A 15,086-nucleotide genomic window follows, 5' to 3' on the forward strand; every position below is an offset into this window, starting at 1 on the left:
TGGAATCCAGCCTGAAAATGGCCAAAACCCCTCTAAAACCAGGCTGGTCAACCAGCTAACCAGCCTAGGCTTGTTTAAGCTTGATTTTTTAGCAGGGCCGGGTCATTTGTTTATATTAAGTATAGACCATTTTGAAGGACGTAAACAATAACAATGGTCCCAACGTATTTCTTGTTTTACATTTCTAATTTCTATAGCTTCTGAGAATCCAAGAAGTTTCACATATTGATAAATAATGTATTATGATAGCTGTTTAATGTCAAGTCATGATTGAATTGCTTCTTGTTTAAGTTATGAAATACTTTGACAACAAGCAGGAAATGTTCAGTGACATCACCACATTGAAATGGTCTATAGTTGTGTTTTACCATAGCAACCATAAAATCATCCATTCGTCTTTCTTTAGTTTAGTACCTAAATTGATCAGGGGTCCCCACAGCCAGCGGCGTAGCAACCGGGGGGATGGGGGATCCATCCCCCTCACTTTTAGAGCCAGACCATTTAGAAACAGGTAATTAATAATTATATGAACATATGATCTCATACAGTTGCGGATGCCATTCCAGCTGCAACCCAGTACTGGGAAACACTTATAAACACTCATTCACACACACACTCATAAACTACGGCCAATTTAGTTGATCCAATTCCACTATAGCGCATGTCTTTGGACTGTGAGGGAAACCGGAGCACCCGGAGCACGCCAACACGGGGAGAACATGCAAACTCCACGCAAAAATGCCAGCTGACCCAGCCGGGACTCGAACCAGCGACCTTCTTGCTGTGAGGGGACAGTGCTAAATACTGAGCCACCCTATCGCCGTAACTATAAAATCACAGAACAAATTAATTCAAGTACTTGACTGCAGTATGGTTAAAAAAAACACTGTATTTACTATAAATGACTATAGTAGGCCTATTTTTCATGCAGGTTTGCGCGAGGAAGTCAGCAAAATAAACTGGTTAAAGATTTTGCCTGATGATATTTAACAGACATATTGTACATTTACACCTTCAGGACACAACTCTAGACACGCTTTGGCACATGATGTAATCACTATGTCTGGGTTTTTAGTATTTTGTATGAGCGTTAAGCAATTGCGATGATGATATATAGCCTTGTCAAAGTGATCATAATGTTTTGTCTGAACATGTAGAAACACTTTGTTTGCCAAATGTGTCTTTGTCTTTCTGTATGAATATAAATCTGTGTTTTTGAAGCAAGGAAAGCAAAAACTGCAGATTTTTTGTATAAAATGGCATGTTTATTTAAACAGGTTGGAGCAAAAACAGACAAAATGTTCATTATTTTTTTTTTTTTGCCGTGAGAACATGATGACTTACAAAATGGTACAAAAGTTAGAAACAAGCCAACAATACAAAACTATGTGGAAACACACTGAAAACACAGTGGATATTGCACCATTCTCACATTTAGAATTCACACCCATCAAGCCCTGAAATGGAAAAAAAAGGAAGCCATTTTTATTAGCTCTGCCTGTCTGAAGAGCAGCGTTGCTTCCGATATGCAGTATGCATGATATATTCAGTCTCTGTGAGGGTTATTTATTTCCCTGGAAGTGCACACGTTTGAGAATGTTCTCAGAGTATCTTAAAACAAGTGACAACTTTCATCAGTTAATCAAGCACAAACATCAATACAAAGATGCATACAGTTCACAAAAAGTCCCTTTTATAATAGGCAAATATCAGCAGAGCGCACAAATTCAGCCTTAAAACTCTGAAAACACAAACATGGTTTTGTGTCAAGGCCACAGAGATGGTTTTATTCATTCATAAGCGTAGCTAGTGATTCTAGTTTGTTAACAGTGTGTTTATGTAAACAAACAGACCTAAATCACACGTAAACGTCAGACTTATTAGCCAAGCTCCGATATACATTTTGAATGCGATTGGTGAAAAGTGCGTATTGTCGTCAAACGAAAACAGAACAAAAGCCAATAGGTCAAAGACATTGAGAGGCTAGTTAGGTCAACCAAGAGACCTGGAGTGCAGTTTTCTGCGTATTCTTGTAACAGCGAGAGCTGCAGGACTGATTCAGGAATGTCTTGTATCTCGATGAGTGTCCTCAGTCAATGATCTCTCCTCTTTCGCCACTTGAATTGGTACCAAGTGCCATTTTTGATGCTTTCGCAGTTTCTTTTAAGCAAAAAGGCAACACGGCGTGTCAAAAATCCCACCAATAATCTTGCCATGTCCACATTATTCAACATGCTCAAGTACATTTGAGAAAAATCAATGTGGTAAAGCCACTTCTCTTCCAAGAAACAATTGACAAAATGAAAACAACTGACAAAATGTTCTGCTGGAGTGGATGCAGGATGCTTGGGGGTTATTTGTTGCTCTTGGTACCTTTAAATCACGTCCAAATTAACGCTTGCATTTGGACAGTGTTCTCTTTAACGCATCCCGGTGTCAAGGGCACAGTTTAACTCCAACTAATCCTGTCTGCACGCCCTGATCACCGGTGATGGAGAGGGTAGGGAGTCAATCAAGATCTTCAGCAGATTTTTTGACTCGACCCAGATTGGGAGTGTTTCCATCTGTGTTACCAGGATGGCAGCTCGCGTCTCCTCATGGAGGAAGGACAAACCTCGAGTGGAGATTTGTAGAGATTTTTGATCCCTGACTGCGCTGGTCAGGCGCGGTCACTCCTTCAGCGGGATGGACAATTGTCTGGTCGTCTGTCCATCGATCCGCACACATAATCAGGATGGGGATCAACCTATTGGGGAAAAAGAAAAAGGTTTAATGATATAGGAATTCAAATGGGTTAGCAATGTACAAACTATGAATACCAGATATATCTGATATTATACCGATATTATATTATGTGATAAATTTTTCTGAGCATGCAGGTTTTTTAGCCCATTATTAACTATGAATGCCAGATATGTCAGTGGCTATCCAAATCTGAGCACGCGGGTTTTTAGCTCATCATTGAATGTATTAATACAATAAAATCAATAAAATCAATAAAATGTGTGTAAATATATATTTATTCAGTTTTTAGATTTAAATTTCAGTGATTGTTTTAACTAATATGCAAATGTTTATATGATTTAGTTACAATACAGTTTGTAAAAGTAATATATTCTGTGTTTTAATAGACATATTATATGAGAGATTGCTTTGTTTATCAAACAAGTGTATCTAATTAAATTTGCATTGCTAAACCCTAAAGAAAAGGTAAAAAGTTAAAATTTATTTATTTCATGTTTTAAGTTTTGAGTCACTACCAAAATCATTCTGCATAAATCCAGATTTTTTTCATTCTGCACAGAAATACCCATAAGTTTCAGCAGATTCTGTCTGGATCTAGTTATCATTATCACTCAGATAACAAAATTAGGCCGATATCTACATAAATGATGTATTATGTGTATCTAATTTTTTGATTTTGGTTAGCTTTGGTTAAGTGGCCATAGAAAAGAATTGGTTTTAAAATAAAATCAGTTGTTCACTGTATACGTTTGGCCTTTTGATTTTGCAATCATGCAGAAAAATTATAAATATTTATACTTATCGGCAAATATATCGGTTATCTGCCAAATCTAAAGTGTCAAGCAGAAAAATGATAAATATTTAAAATTATCGGCTAATATATCGGTTATCTGCCAAATCTAACGTGTCAAGCAGAAAAATTTTACATATTTAAACAATTTATATTCATCGGCTAATATATCGGTTATCGGCCGACTCTAAAGAATTATCGGTATTGGCCAAAATTCCATATTGGTGAATCCTTATTATAAACTATGAGGTCTAGAAACTCAACGCACCTCAGAATACAGAGGCGGAGGCTGGAAGCGAAACTCGTGAATGTAAGCATACAGTGGTCCTTCAATATCATCTCTAACCGCTGGGAGATCCGGGTTGTGTTGTCGCTCCTCGTCAGTGATGATTTCAGAGTAACTTGGTGGAGCTGGAAAAATTGAGAAGAAAGCCAACATTAGACCAAAAACCAACAATTAAAAGCTTACTGTTTACAGAACTTGTGTAGAGTTTATTAAAAATGATTTGTGCCGTACCTTCGGGTCTTTCAGGCAATCCCAACCAGCTCATAGCCATGCTGCACTGACTGCTGACGGACGATGTTCTGCTGCCGAAAGAGTGCAGGGGAATGGTGCCGATGACCAGCGGCAGGTTTAGGGTCAGGTTTACAGCTCGAGGGATGTCCACATACACCTGATGAGAAATGAGAAGTTAGCTGCATTGTAGACATCATGGATCAGTGAAGGAAATTAGCTCAGCACAAAATATCAAAACAGTATTGTTAGCTTGATTGTTAGCTTGAATCTATATCGCAATGCAATAATTTACATTTCTTGTTGCATGCATAGGCTGTTTATCCAAATTTAACCAATCAGATGAGGCTGTACTATCTTTAGCCCTGCCTCCCGAGTAGGCGCTGTTCTGCTATTGGCTAGGGAGGCCCATAAATGAACACTCTCAAAACGAGAGACAAAAATTACGACAACCAATCAAGAGACAGAATACCTGCAGAGGTTTACAGTCCTTCATAGTGTTTTAAAGACTAAATGTTTGCACCTCGATATTGTTTTTTTGGCAGAATTAGATTTAATTAAATCAAAAACACATTGATTGTGTTTATTTCTGTATTATCATTACATTAAAAAAAATATAATAATAACAGCAGGATTGCACCATATTTGGCATGTTCTGCTGAAAAAATTGTCAAAAATATGAGCTGAAAACTCATTCACGGTCAATAAAATGTGGTTATGCCATGTGCTTTTTCAACATCAGTAAGATATTGAGGTAAATTTCCAAAGTTATATAAATTATAAATGACTTTATATTATTTAATACAACAATAATATAATTGTCACAAAGCATTTTCAGTTTAGGTTTCAAATAGTGCTGACCAGAGATTAATCGCAATTAATCACATCCAAAATAAAAGTTTGTTTTGACATAAGATATGTGTGTGTTTTATATATATTCATTATGTTTATGTAACACACACAGATGCATTACTATACAAAACCTTCTATACCTATATAAAACATAACACTTATATAAAAACTATACCTTTTTTGCATAGATATTTAAATGTATATATAATTTAAATCTAAATATAAATAAACATTTCTCAAATATATCCATGCATGAGCGTACACACATACATTGTCAAAACAAACCATTAATTTGGATGTAATTAACCTTTGTGCAGCACTAGTTTTAAAGTCTAAATGTTAGCTTCCTCATATAATGTTTTTATTAATGTTAAATAAAATCTATCACCTGTTTATTTTACAATGATCATTACCTTTTTTAAATGACCAATAAAAATAAAACTATTATAAAAGGCTAAAAATAATATTGGCACATTACTAAACCATACTATTGCATATTTTCCCATATCGTGCATCCCTGATCTGAGTATAAATAACCCTGTGGACTCACCATGAGCGAATACTCCACATGGATGATGCTGCAGTCCAGAATGGACGGAGATATTGGTGGGATCTTCAGCATTTTTCCGTCCCAGGTCTCGGTTTTTCCAGAATGTAAAGGATCTCCGCGCAGGTTAGCGATGAGCTGCTTGATCTCCTTGACCTTCCCTTTGGCGAAGAAGGTCTGGGTTTGGTAAAGAGCTGCTTTTGGCACGACCACGCGGGAAGAGCAGTTTTCAATCTCTGCGAAGATCTGGATGCTCTCTCCTGGAAACAAAACCAAGCATATTCACCTAATCTGAACAAGTGTCGCAAATTAATAACGCTTTTACAGGTGAGCTGTCTTCATCATCTTACCTGGAGTGTAGCCCTTCCTCTCGATTTTGGCACTTAGTGATACAGGTCCTGAGGTGCAAAACCAGCAGCAAAGAGTTTTGTCCTTTGTGCCAGCCTGAGGAGACTGTGGAGGAGACAGGGAATTATTTAGACACCAGATTTTATTACATGTAAATATATTAGTGCTGTCAAACATCCAAAATAAATGTTGGTATATACATTCTATGCATGTGTACTGTTTATATTTATGTATATATGTATAAATACACACACACATACTGTACATAAAATGCTTAAATATACAAAAATATATTTACACATATACAGCATAAATACATATAATTTGTATTATATACATCAATATAACCAAATATCGCATACAGTACATTCATGCATATATTTTTATGCACAAAAATATACACAGTGCGCACTAATATGGTTTGAAAATATGAACTACTATACCATAGTACTAATACTATAGAACCAAAGCAACAGATTGATTTGTTTATATTACTGTAGTCGTCATGTTACCATAGCAACTATAAAATCACCACAGCAGATTAATTTGTTTCTATTACTATAGTCGTTGTGTTACCATAGCAACTATAGAAACACCACAGCAGATTAATTTGTTTTTATACAAATCGATCTGTTGCTTTGATTGTATGGTTGCTGTGGTAACAACCATACAATCAAAGCAACAGATCGATTTGTTTATATTACTATAGTCGTGGTGTTACCATAGCAACTATAGAATCACCACAGCAGATTAATTTGTTTTTATTACTATAGTCGTTTTTACCACAGCAACCATACAATCAAAGCAACAGATCGATTTGTTTATATTACTATAGTCGTCGTGTTACCATAGCAACTATAGAATCACCACAGCAGATTAATTTGTTTCTATTACTACAGTCGTTGTGTTACCATAGCAACTACAGAATCACAGCAAAAGATTGATTTGTTTATATTACTATAGTCGCTGTGTTACCATAGCAACTATAGAATCAAAGCAACATATCTATTCGTTTATTTTACAATTGTCGTTGTGTTACCATAGCAACTATAGAATCACCCTAGCAGATTAATTTGTTTATATTACTAGTTGTTGTGTTACCATAGCAACTATAGAATGAAAGCAACAGATTAATTTGTTTATAGTACTATAGTCGTTGTGTTACCATAGCAACTATAGAATCAAAGCAAAATATCGATTTGTTTATATTACTATAGTCATGTTACCATAGCAACTATAGAATCACCCTAGCAGATTAATTTGTTTATATTACTAGTCGTTGTGTTGCCATAGCAACTAGATATTAGTAGTCGTTGACTTATCATAGCAACTTTAGAATCAAAGCAACAGATCAATTTGTTTATATTACTATAGTCATGTTACCATAGCAACTATAGAATCAAAGCAACAAATTAATTTGTTTATATTACTATAGTTGATGTGTTACCATAGCGACTATAGAATCAAAGCAAAATATTGACTTGTTTATATTACTAGTCGTTGACTTATCATAGCAACTTTAGAATCAGAGCAACAGATTAATTTGTTTATATTACTATAGTCATGTTACCATAGCAACTATAGGATCAAAACAACAGATCGATTTGTTTATGTTACTATAGTTGTTCTGTTACCATAGCAACTATAGAATCACCACAACAGATTAATTGATGTACTTCACTACAGTATTACACTATGGTATTTGGCCTATTGTATTACCATGTTATTTTAACCTATAGCAAAATAAACTGTAATAATGTGAGAACCGTTGAAGGCCTCTGAATCAATTTGAGCCTCTAATAAAAAAAAATAATAATAAATAAATAAAAATATCACTCCACGGCTAGCGCAAATGTTTAGTTTCACACTAAAACACAATTAGGCATCAAAATGTTTTTGTCTTACCAGTAACAATGGTGTGTTGATATCAATGTGCTCGAAGACGGTGAACTCTTTCTTGGTCTTCATAGGCAGGAGCCATTGCCTGTGAAGCTCTGCCTTCACCCAGTACCTCACGCTGCCATGTTTGCCTTCAAAAGACGTCGCCAAAGGCCTGAAAGGAGCCATGAAAAAATAATGTAAGCGGTTCAGTCATTATACATTATATATGTGTATATTCAGACAGCAGCGTTACTTACGTCTGGGGCAGTTCAAGGCTGAAGGGAAACTCATGGTGGCCTGAGTGAAGAACGGTGAAGGCTTCATCGCAGCAGTCGTCATCTACAAAAAAAAGCAGAATAAAATTTGGTATACCAATATACTATGTCTGTATAAAACTCCTTAAGATCCCAAAACACAAGACAAAAAGCTCACATGGTTTCATTGCTTCACTTATACAACCAGTGAAACTTTTAAGATCATCATGATCAAATATTATCCACTTTTTTGGGCTCAGAAAACAACTGTACAGAAAAGTATCTATATTTAAGGATATATATTTAAGCATAATTAATAAGTTAGTCTCAGTATTTTCTTTTCCTAGCCGCACTGTATTCATATTGTAAAAAACCTAGGATTTAGTCATTAATATCAGAGTCTAATGCAAAAGTTAGATTTTAACAGTAGCTTAAAATTAACTATACATATTGGATAACTATTAATTTTGAATAATGCAATTCATAACTAAAAATGAATTCAATTGTAGCATAGGAATGTAATGTCAAGTTAAATTCAATTTAAAAACAACCCAATGTATGGTTAATGTTTGGTTTTTGTATTTATACACTGTAAAAAATTCTGGGTTCCAAACAATCAACTTGTGTTGGGACAATATGAAGGAATTAACTTACTAGTTTCTACAAATTTAAGTGGATTGAACATAAAACCATTAAGTTGTCCCAAATAAATGCAAGAATTGTGTTGTTTTAGCTCATTTTAAATTAGTAGTTTGAACAAACAGTAAAAACAATAATTTTTGAGTGTATGCGAGTTACATTTTTATCTTAAAAATCCACATTTGACCCAGTTACAACAATCCAGCATCGTGTATGTGTATGATTGTTATGTTACGTTCTGCTAGTTCTCTTTCACCAAAAAGAGTGGTCCCAAATAACATTCATAAACACGTTTTCGTTCACTTTTTTGTTTTTAAAGCATATGTAATATCTCTGTCCTTTATTTTATTGCCACCTCAGCATTTCCACAGCCTGCTGTAAATAACTGTGAGTCTGAAGGCAGCCAGCAGCTAGAGAGGACCGGACTGAACCGGCGCGAGCAGCCGCTCTCAGCCGGATTTCCTCATGCATACATTACTAGGCGGCTCCTGATTGGCTGAGCCGAAATGTTTTTTTCTCTTGAATACGCCCCCATAAGGAAGCCACATGTGTATTGCAGCGTGGTTCACGCTTTAGGTTTAGATGTAAAGGTTGAAGAAAATCAAAGACACGCTTAAAGAAATACAGACAACAAAGATGAAATACAATTCAACTTATTTTATTACTGACACACACTTCATTACAGAAAATACACATTTTAATTGTAATAGCTGTTAGTCAGTGTGTACATTCAATTCAGTTTGACAAGAGAAAACCAAAACATAATATGATTTCAGAGAATAAGTTAACAAATCACTCTAACAAGAGGAAAATAAAGTGTTTGTTAATCCATTGCTTGATTATTAGGTGTATTTAAGTAACGACAGCTCAACAATTGCATTTTTGCTAACTTTTATTCAGTCTTGTGTCTGTTGCGAATAAGTTGTTGCAGTCTTGACACTTCTGCAAAGATATGATATCACCGGGGGCACACGAGCACTTCCACCAATCAGAGAAGAGACAGGATTGAGCTCCACCAATCAGCGAGTAGAGGCTCGGTCAGCACAACCCCCTCTACACCAGTTTCTGAACAGGTTTAAACCGCTTCGAACAAAGGCTACAAACTTACTAGAATCATCTATGAAAGAAACTATAACGCTTAAAACAAAACACGAATGTAACGATGTGATTACAATACAAAAGTAAACACGATACAGCAGACATCGAGAGAAAATATTTAAAGTTAAACGCTAGTTTGGACAGGAGGATATGTTGTGTATAGGTTGGTGTTTTATAACAAACACACGTAAATAAAACGATAATAATGTCAGAATAAGCTACTTTAAACAAATAATTGAAAATCTCATTCAGGATTTTTGTTTTTCTTAACGTACTTGAGGTTTCTAATTAAATATTAGACTATTATTGTAAATCAGCAGGATTGGCTACCATCAACATATAAATACATGTTAAATACATATATTTACATATAAATACAGTTCCCATTTCACTAATGAATCAAACTGTAGGTATATACATTGAAAATTACAAGAGATAACATAATAGGAGCACACTTCTGTCATTGCAGTCCCACAAACATTAATACCTGAATATTATTACTACTTAATAATAATAAACACCCCTTACCTCTGTCGTGTAATATAAGCACATCTCTGTGGTTTAAATACTCCACTTCTTCGGTGAAGTGCCGTGTATATGCTGTGTTAGATCCAGCACTGCGCGATTCCGTCCAGCGAACTTTCGCCAGTCCCTTTGCGTGAATGTTTAACGATTTAACGCGAATTTCTCCGGTGACTTCAACAATCACCCGACCTGAGACGAAGTCGCCACTGGCAAACACCGGGACGTTGCTGTCATTGAGACAGTCGTAGCTGACAAAGAAGTTTTTCACCTTCCCGAGCACCATGATGGAGATCTTACTCAACTGTAAGATAATTCAGAATCAAAACATCGGCTGTTTTATTCATCTGTGAGGGTTGTTTTGCCGTGCAGAAAGGCTGCAGGCAGGTTATTTGCTATAGCTGCCTGCTGTTCATGAAGTTGTGCTGGAACTGCATGTGAAGATGCAGCTGTATCTCTCGAGTTCTGCTTCTGACTCTGCTTTAATACCTCGTTTGGTCGAAAAACAAGCCGACTGCGCATGCGCAATCGATAAGAGGCAGCTGGACTCTTCTTCCGCCTCTCAGAGCTCCATCAATCTTTTTATTTTACTTTTTTAATAGTCAATTCTTGAACAATAACAGAAAGGCATTAACAATTTTGAAAATTGCACAGAAAGGCTAAGATAACATTCGATTTACATTCACAATCTTTACATTCATATTACTAATCGTAACAATACAAAAAAATTAGATAATTAAATACATTATTATTAATAATATTATTAAAAACATTGATAATAAAATACCTTATTATTAATAATAATAATAATAATAAACATTGTTATTTATTACATTATTATTAATAAAAACACTGATAATTAAATACATTATTAATAATAATAATAATAATAATAGAAAACATTGGTAATTAAATACATTACTATTAATAATACTAACGAAAATACTGATATTAAATACATTAATAATAATAATAATAATAATAATAATAATAATAATAATAATAGAAAACATTGGTAATTAAATACATTACTATTAATAATACTAACGAAAATACTGATAATTAAATACATTAATAATAATAATAATAATAATAATAATAATAATAGAAAACATTGGTAATTAAATACATTATTATAATATTATTAGAAAACATTGATAAATAAAATCCATTAATAATAATAAACATTAATTAAATACATTATAATAACAACAATGCAAACAATAGATAATTAAATACATTATTAATAACAGCATGACAAAAAATAAGATTAAATCCATTAATATTATAAATAAATACAAAATAGGTATTTCAATACATTAATAACAATAATAATAATAATACCAATCCAAAATTGTTTTATAAATTGTTTACAAATAAAAGGCAAGACAAAAATAGAAAATTACATACATGAGTAATAATAATAATAATCAAAATAGATAGTAAAATACATTAATATTCACAGTCTTTACATTCACTTTAATAATAACAATACAAAATAAATCATTAAATATTTTAATAAATGATAACAATACAAAAAAGATAATTACATTAATAATAACAGCGTGACAAAAATGAATTAAATACTGACATTACAAAAATAGATAACACATTAATATAATGAATAATAGAAAAAAATATTTTAATACATTAATAATAATAACAACAACAACAACGCAAACATAAATAATTAAATACATTACAAATAATAACAATGCAAAAATAGATCATTAAATGAATTATTAATAATAAAAACAATATAGGATTTGGTCTCTGTTATTCGCAGACGATGTTGTTCTGTTGGCTTCATCAGACATGGACCTTCAGCATGTACTGGGACGGTTTGCACAACCCGGCCCCGGAAAAGCAGTTGAACATGAATTAATGAATGAATGACAATACCAAAAATAGATAACATATTAATATTAATATAAAAACAGTCATTTAGTTCATTAATATTATTATTAACATAACAAAATAGGCAATTAAATACATTAATATTATGAATAATACAAAAATAGGTATTTTAAAACATAATAATAATAACAACAACAACAACAACAACAACGCAAAACAGGCCATATCTCCCTGCAGCCCAAGACTCGTCACTCACTGAAGCTAAGCAGGGCTGAGCCTGGTCAGTACCTGTATGGGAGACCACATGGGAAAACTAGACTGCTGTTGGGAATGGTGTTAGTGAGGTCAGCAGGGGGCACTCAACCTGCGGTCTGTGTAAGTCCTAATGCCCCAGTATAGTGAAGAGGACACGATAATGTCAGTGAGCGCTGTCTTGCGGATGAGACGTTAAACCGAGGTGCTGACTCTTTGTGCTTATTAATAATCCCATGGCACTTCTGGTAAAGAGTAGGGGTGTAAACCCGGTGTCCTGGCCAAATTTCCTCCCCCACCCACATCTATCACAGTCTCTCACCTATAGCTGGTGTGTGAGGAGTACACTGGCATATATAATATAGATATATTTAATATTACAAAGTGTTTGAAGGAAGTAACATGGAAATGAATCAGATTTATTTCAAATGTCAAGTATTCTGAAGATTCCTGATTAAATAAAATATACTATATAATTGATTGTATTAAAATTGTTTCAGGGTTTTGCGGAGCATTTTTTCTCCTGGTGTCTCTTCCCTGCCACCTGCCTGTTAAATGTGGTTATTGCATATGATAACATACATAGCAAACTGAAGGCTACTTAAACTACAGTAAGAAATCAAACTCATTCATTCATTTTCCTTCTGCTTAGTCCCTTTATTCATCAGAGGTCACCACAGCGGAATGAACCACCAACTATTCCAGCATATGTTTTACACAGCGGATGCCCTTCCATACACTCTCACATTCACACACACACACACACACGCACACACACACTATGGCTAATTTGGTTAATCAGTTCCCCTGTAGCGCATGTGTTTGGACTTTAGGGGAAACCGGAGCAAACATGCACATGCAAACTCCACTCAGAAATGCCAACTGATCCAGCTGGGACTCGAACCAGCAACCTTCTTGTTGTGAAGCCACAGTTTTAACCACTGAGCCACCTTATGTGAAACATTCATTCATTCATTCATTTTCTTTTCGGCTTAGTCCCTTTATTAATCCGTGGTCGCCACAGCGGAATGAACCATCAACTTATCCAGCATACGTTTTACGCAGCGGATGCCATTCCAGCTGCAACCCATCTCTGGAAAATATGTGAAACATTTCTTCATTAAATAAAATATAGCCTACTCGCATGCATGATATCAGGCTTTCTAATGTATTTTGAATGTAGTCTGCTTTATCCACTAAGTGATGGTTGTATTGTTTCAGTGAAGTTTGGAGTTCATGTGTTCTTCCTATGCCTCTTCACTGCCACCTGCCTGCTAAATGTGGTTATTGCACATAATAACCAGTGGTGTAGTCCTTGCTATACGCACGTATACTCAGTATGCCTACTTTTTTCCACGAGCTGTTTGGGTATTACGACTTCTGATGATCATACCCTCGGTATACTCACGTGTTTTGGTGATTAAACGTCCCTAATGAATGCGTATTCGTGTTTCCTTTAACGGTATACCAAATGTTTTTTAACTCACATCTTAATTTGTTGCAGTTGGTGCATTTTGGTTAACTTGCTCCATTGCGTATTAAAAAAAAATCCTATTATAACTTATAATATGATAGTGAAATATGTAAATTAGCCTTTAAGTTTTTAATTTGTTTATATTTATGCTATTATGAATAAAAAAAAATTGGCAGTTTTATTTAATATCTGGATAAAATGTACTTGAGTATATATATATATATATATATATATATATATATATATATATATATATATATATATATATATATATATATATATATATATATACTCAAATACATTTAAATACAGCTCAATATACTCAGCCAATGTCCGGGTCTGCTGGGGTCGCTTTTACCTAAGCATAAATCATTGAATTGGGATTAAAATGAATAAATTTGTTTAAATATTTGTCCTTTTTTAAATTTTTGTCATAATTTACTCAATCTTTACTTGTTCCAAACCCGTCTGTCTTTTTTATTCTGTTGAACACAAAAGAAGATATTTCGAAGTAAGCTGGAAACCTGTAACCATTGACTTTTTTGGAAGTCAATAGTTACAGGTAAATGATGTTTAGTATATATATATATATAGCTAATGAATCAAAGAAACATTGACATTCGTTGTTTCTTTGCCTACTTTTAAAATTTGGATTGGGTGGGTAATAGTACACCACCTTTTTTATGTAGGACTGCACCACTGATAATAACACAATGTAAAAAAATATCCTTAATCAGCAATTTTCAGTATTTTGTGATTCATGTTTTTATTTATTTATGTTTTTAAATTGCATTATGGGATCTTTATTACAACAACTCTTAACCTTAAGATAAAAAAGTGACTTTTATTGACATTTGTAATGTTGGTGTTGTATATTATGCTTCAAAAACCTTGAAATAAACTCCCATTTTATGTTTATTTCTCTCTATATTATTTCTTATACATTATATTATATTTCAAACTACTTAAATGTCAATAAAAGTCATTTTGTTAAACTAGAGTTGAATTTTCAACATCAAAAGTGGACATAGCAGACAAATAAATTTTATTTTAGTACATATTTTCATTTTATGCAAGAGTGTATGGGTGTTTCCCAGTGCTGGGTTGCAGCTGGAAAGGCATCCGCTGTGTAAAACATATGCTGGAATAGTTGGCGGTTCATTACGCTGTGGCGGCCCCTGCTGAATAAGTGACTAAGCTGAAGGAAAAGGAAAAATGAATATTTAATTACATAATTGTATTTGTTTGACCCTCACCATACAAAATATGATAGAAAACAATGTTATATATAGTTTATAGGTATAATTTATACT

At 33.9% G+C, this 15,086-nt stretch overlaps 1 protein-coding gene across 1 annotated transcript; it reads right to left on the reverse strand.

Moving 5' to 3' along the window:
- Window positions 1–1,244: 1,244 nt before the first annotated feature.
- Window positions 1,245–10,667, reverse strand: arrdc3b (arrestin domain containing 3b). The gene is made up of 8 exons (XM_056466747.1): window positions 10,197–10,667; window positions 7,935–8,016; window positions 7,702–7,849; window positions 5,799–5,901; window positions 5,452–5,708; window positions 4,053–4,209; window positions 3,804–3,946; window positions 1,245–2,746 (listed from the first exon to the last, which is right to left on the reverse strand). The coding sequence occupies exons 1-8, from the start codon at window positions 10,474–10,476 to the stop codon at window positions 2,678–2,680; spliced, it is 1,239 nt and encodes a 412-aa protein (XP_056322722.1). The 5' UTR covers window positions 10,477–10,667; the 3' UTR covers window positions 1,245–2,677.
- Window positions 10,668–15,086: the final 4,419 nt, after the last annotated feature.

Source organism: Danio aesculapii, chromosome 10 (genome assembly GCF_903798145.1).
Source record: "Danio aesculapii chromosome 10, fDanAes4.1, whole genome shotgun sequence".
In the NCBI taxonomy this organism is placed as follows: Eukaryota; Metazoa; Chordata; class Actinopteri; order Cypriniformes; family Danionidae; genus Danio; species Danio aesculapii.

Coding starts and splice junctions, on each gene's coding strand:
- arrdc3b (XM_056466747.1), bottom strand. CDS start 10,476: ATGGTGCTCGGGAAGGTGAAAAACTTCTTTGTCAGCTACGACTGTCTC. Junction 7,850..7,934: donor AGCCTTGAACTGCCCCAGAC/GTAAGTAACGCT, acceptor GGCTCCTTTCAG/GCCTTTGGCGACGTCTTTTG. Junction 3,947..4,052: donor ATTGCCTGAAAGACCCGAAG/GTACGGCACAAA, acceptor CAATTTTTCCAG/CTCCACCAAGTTACTCTGAA.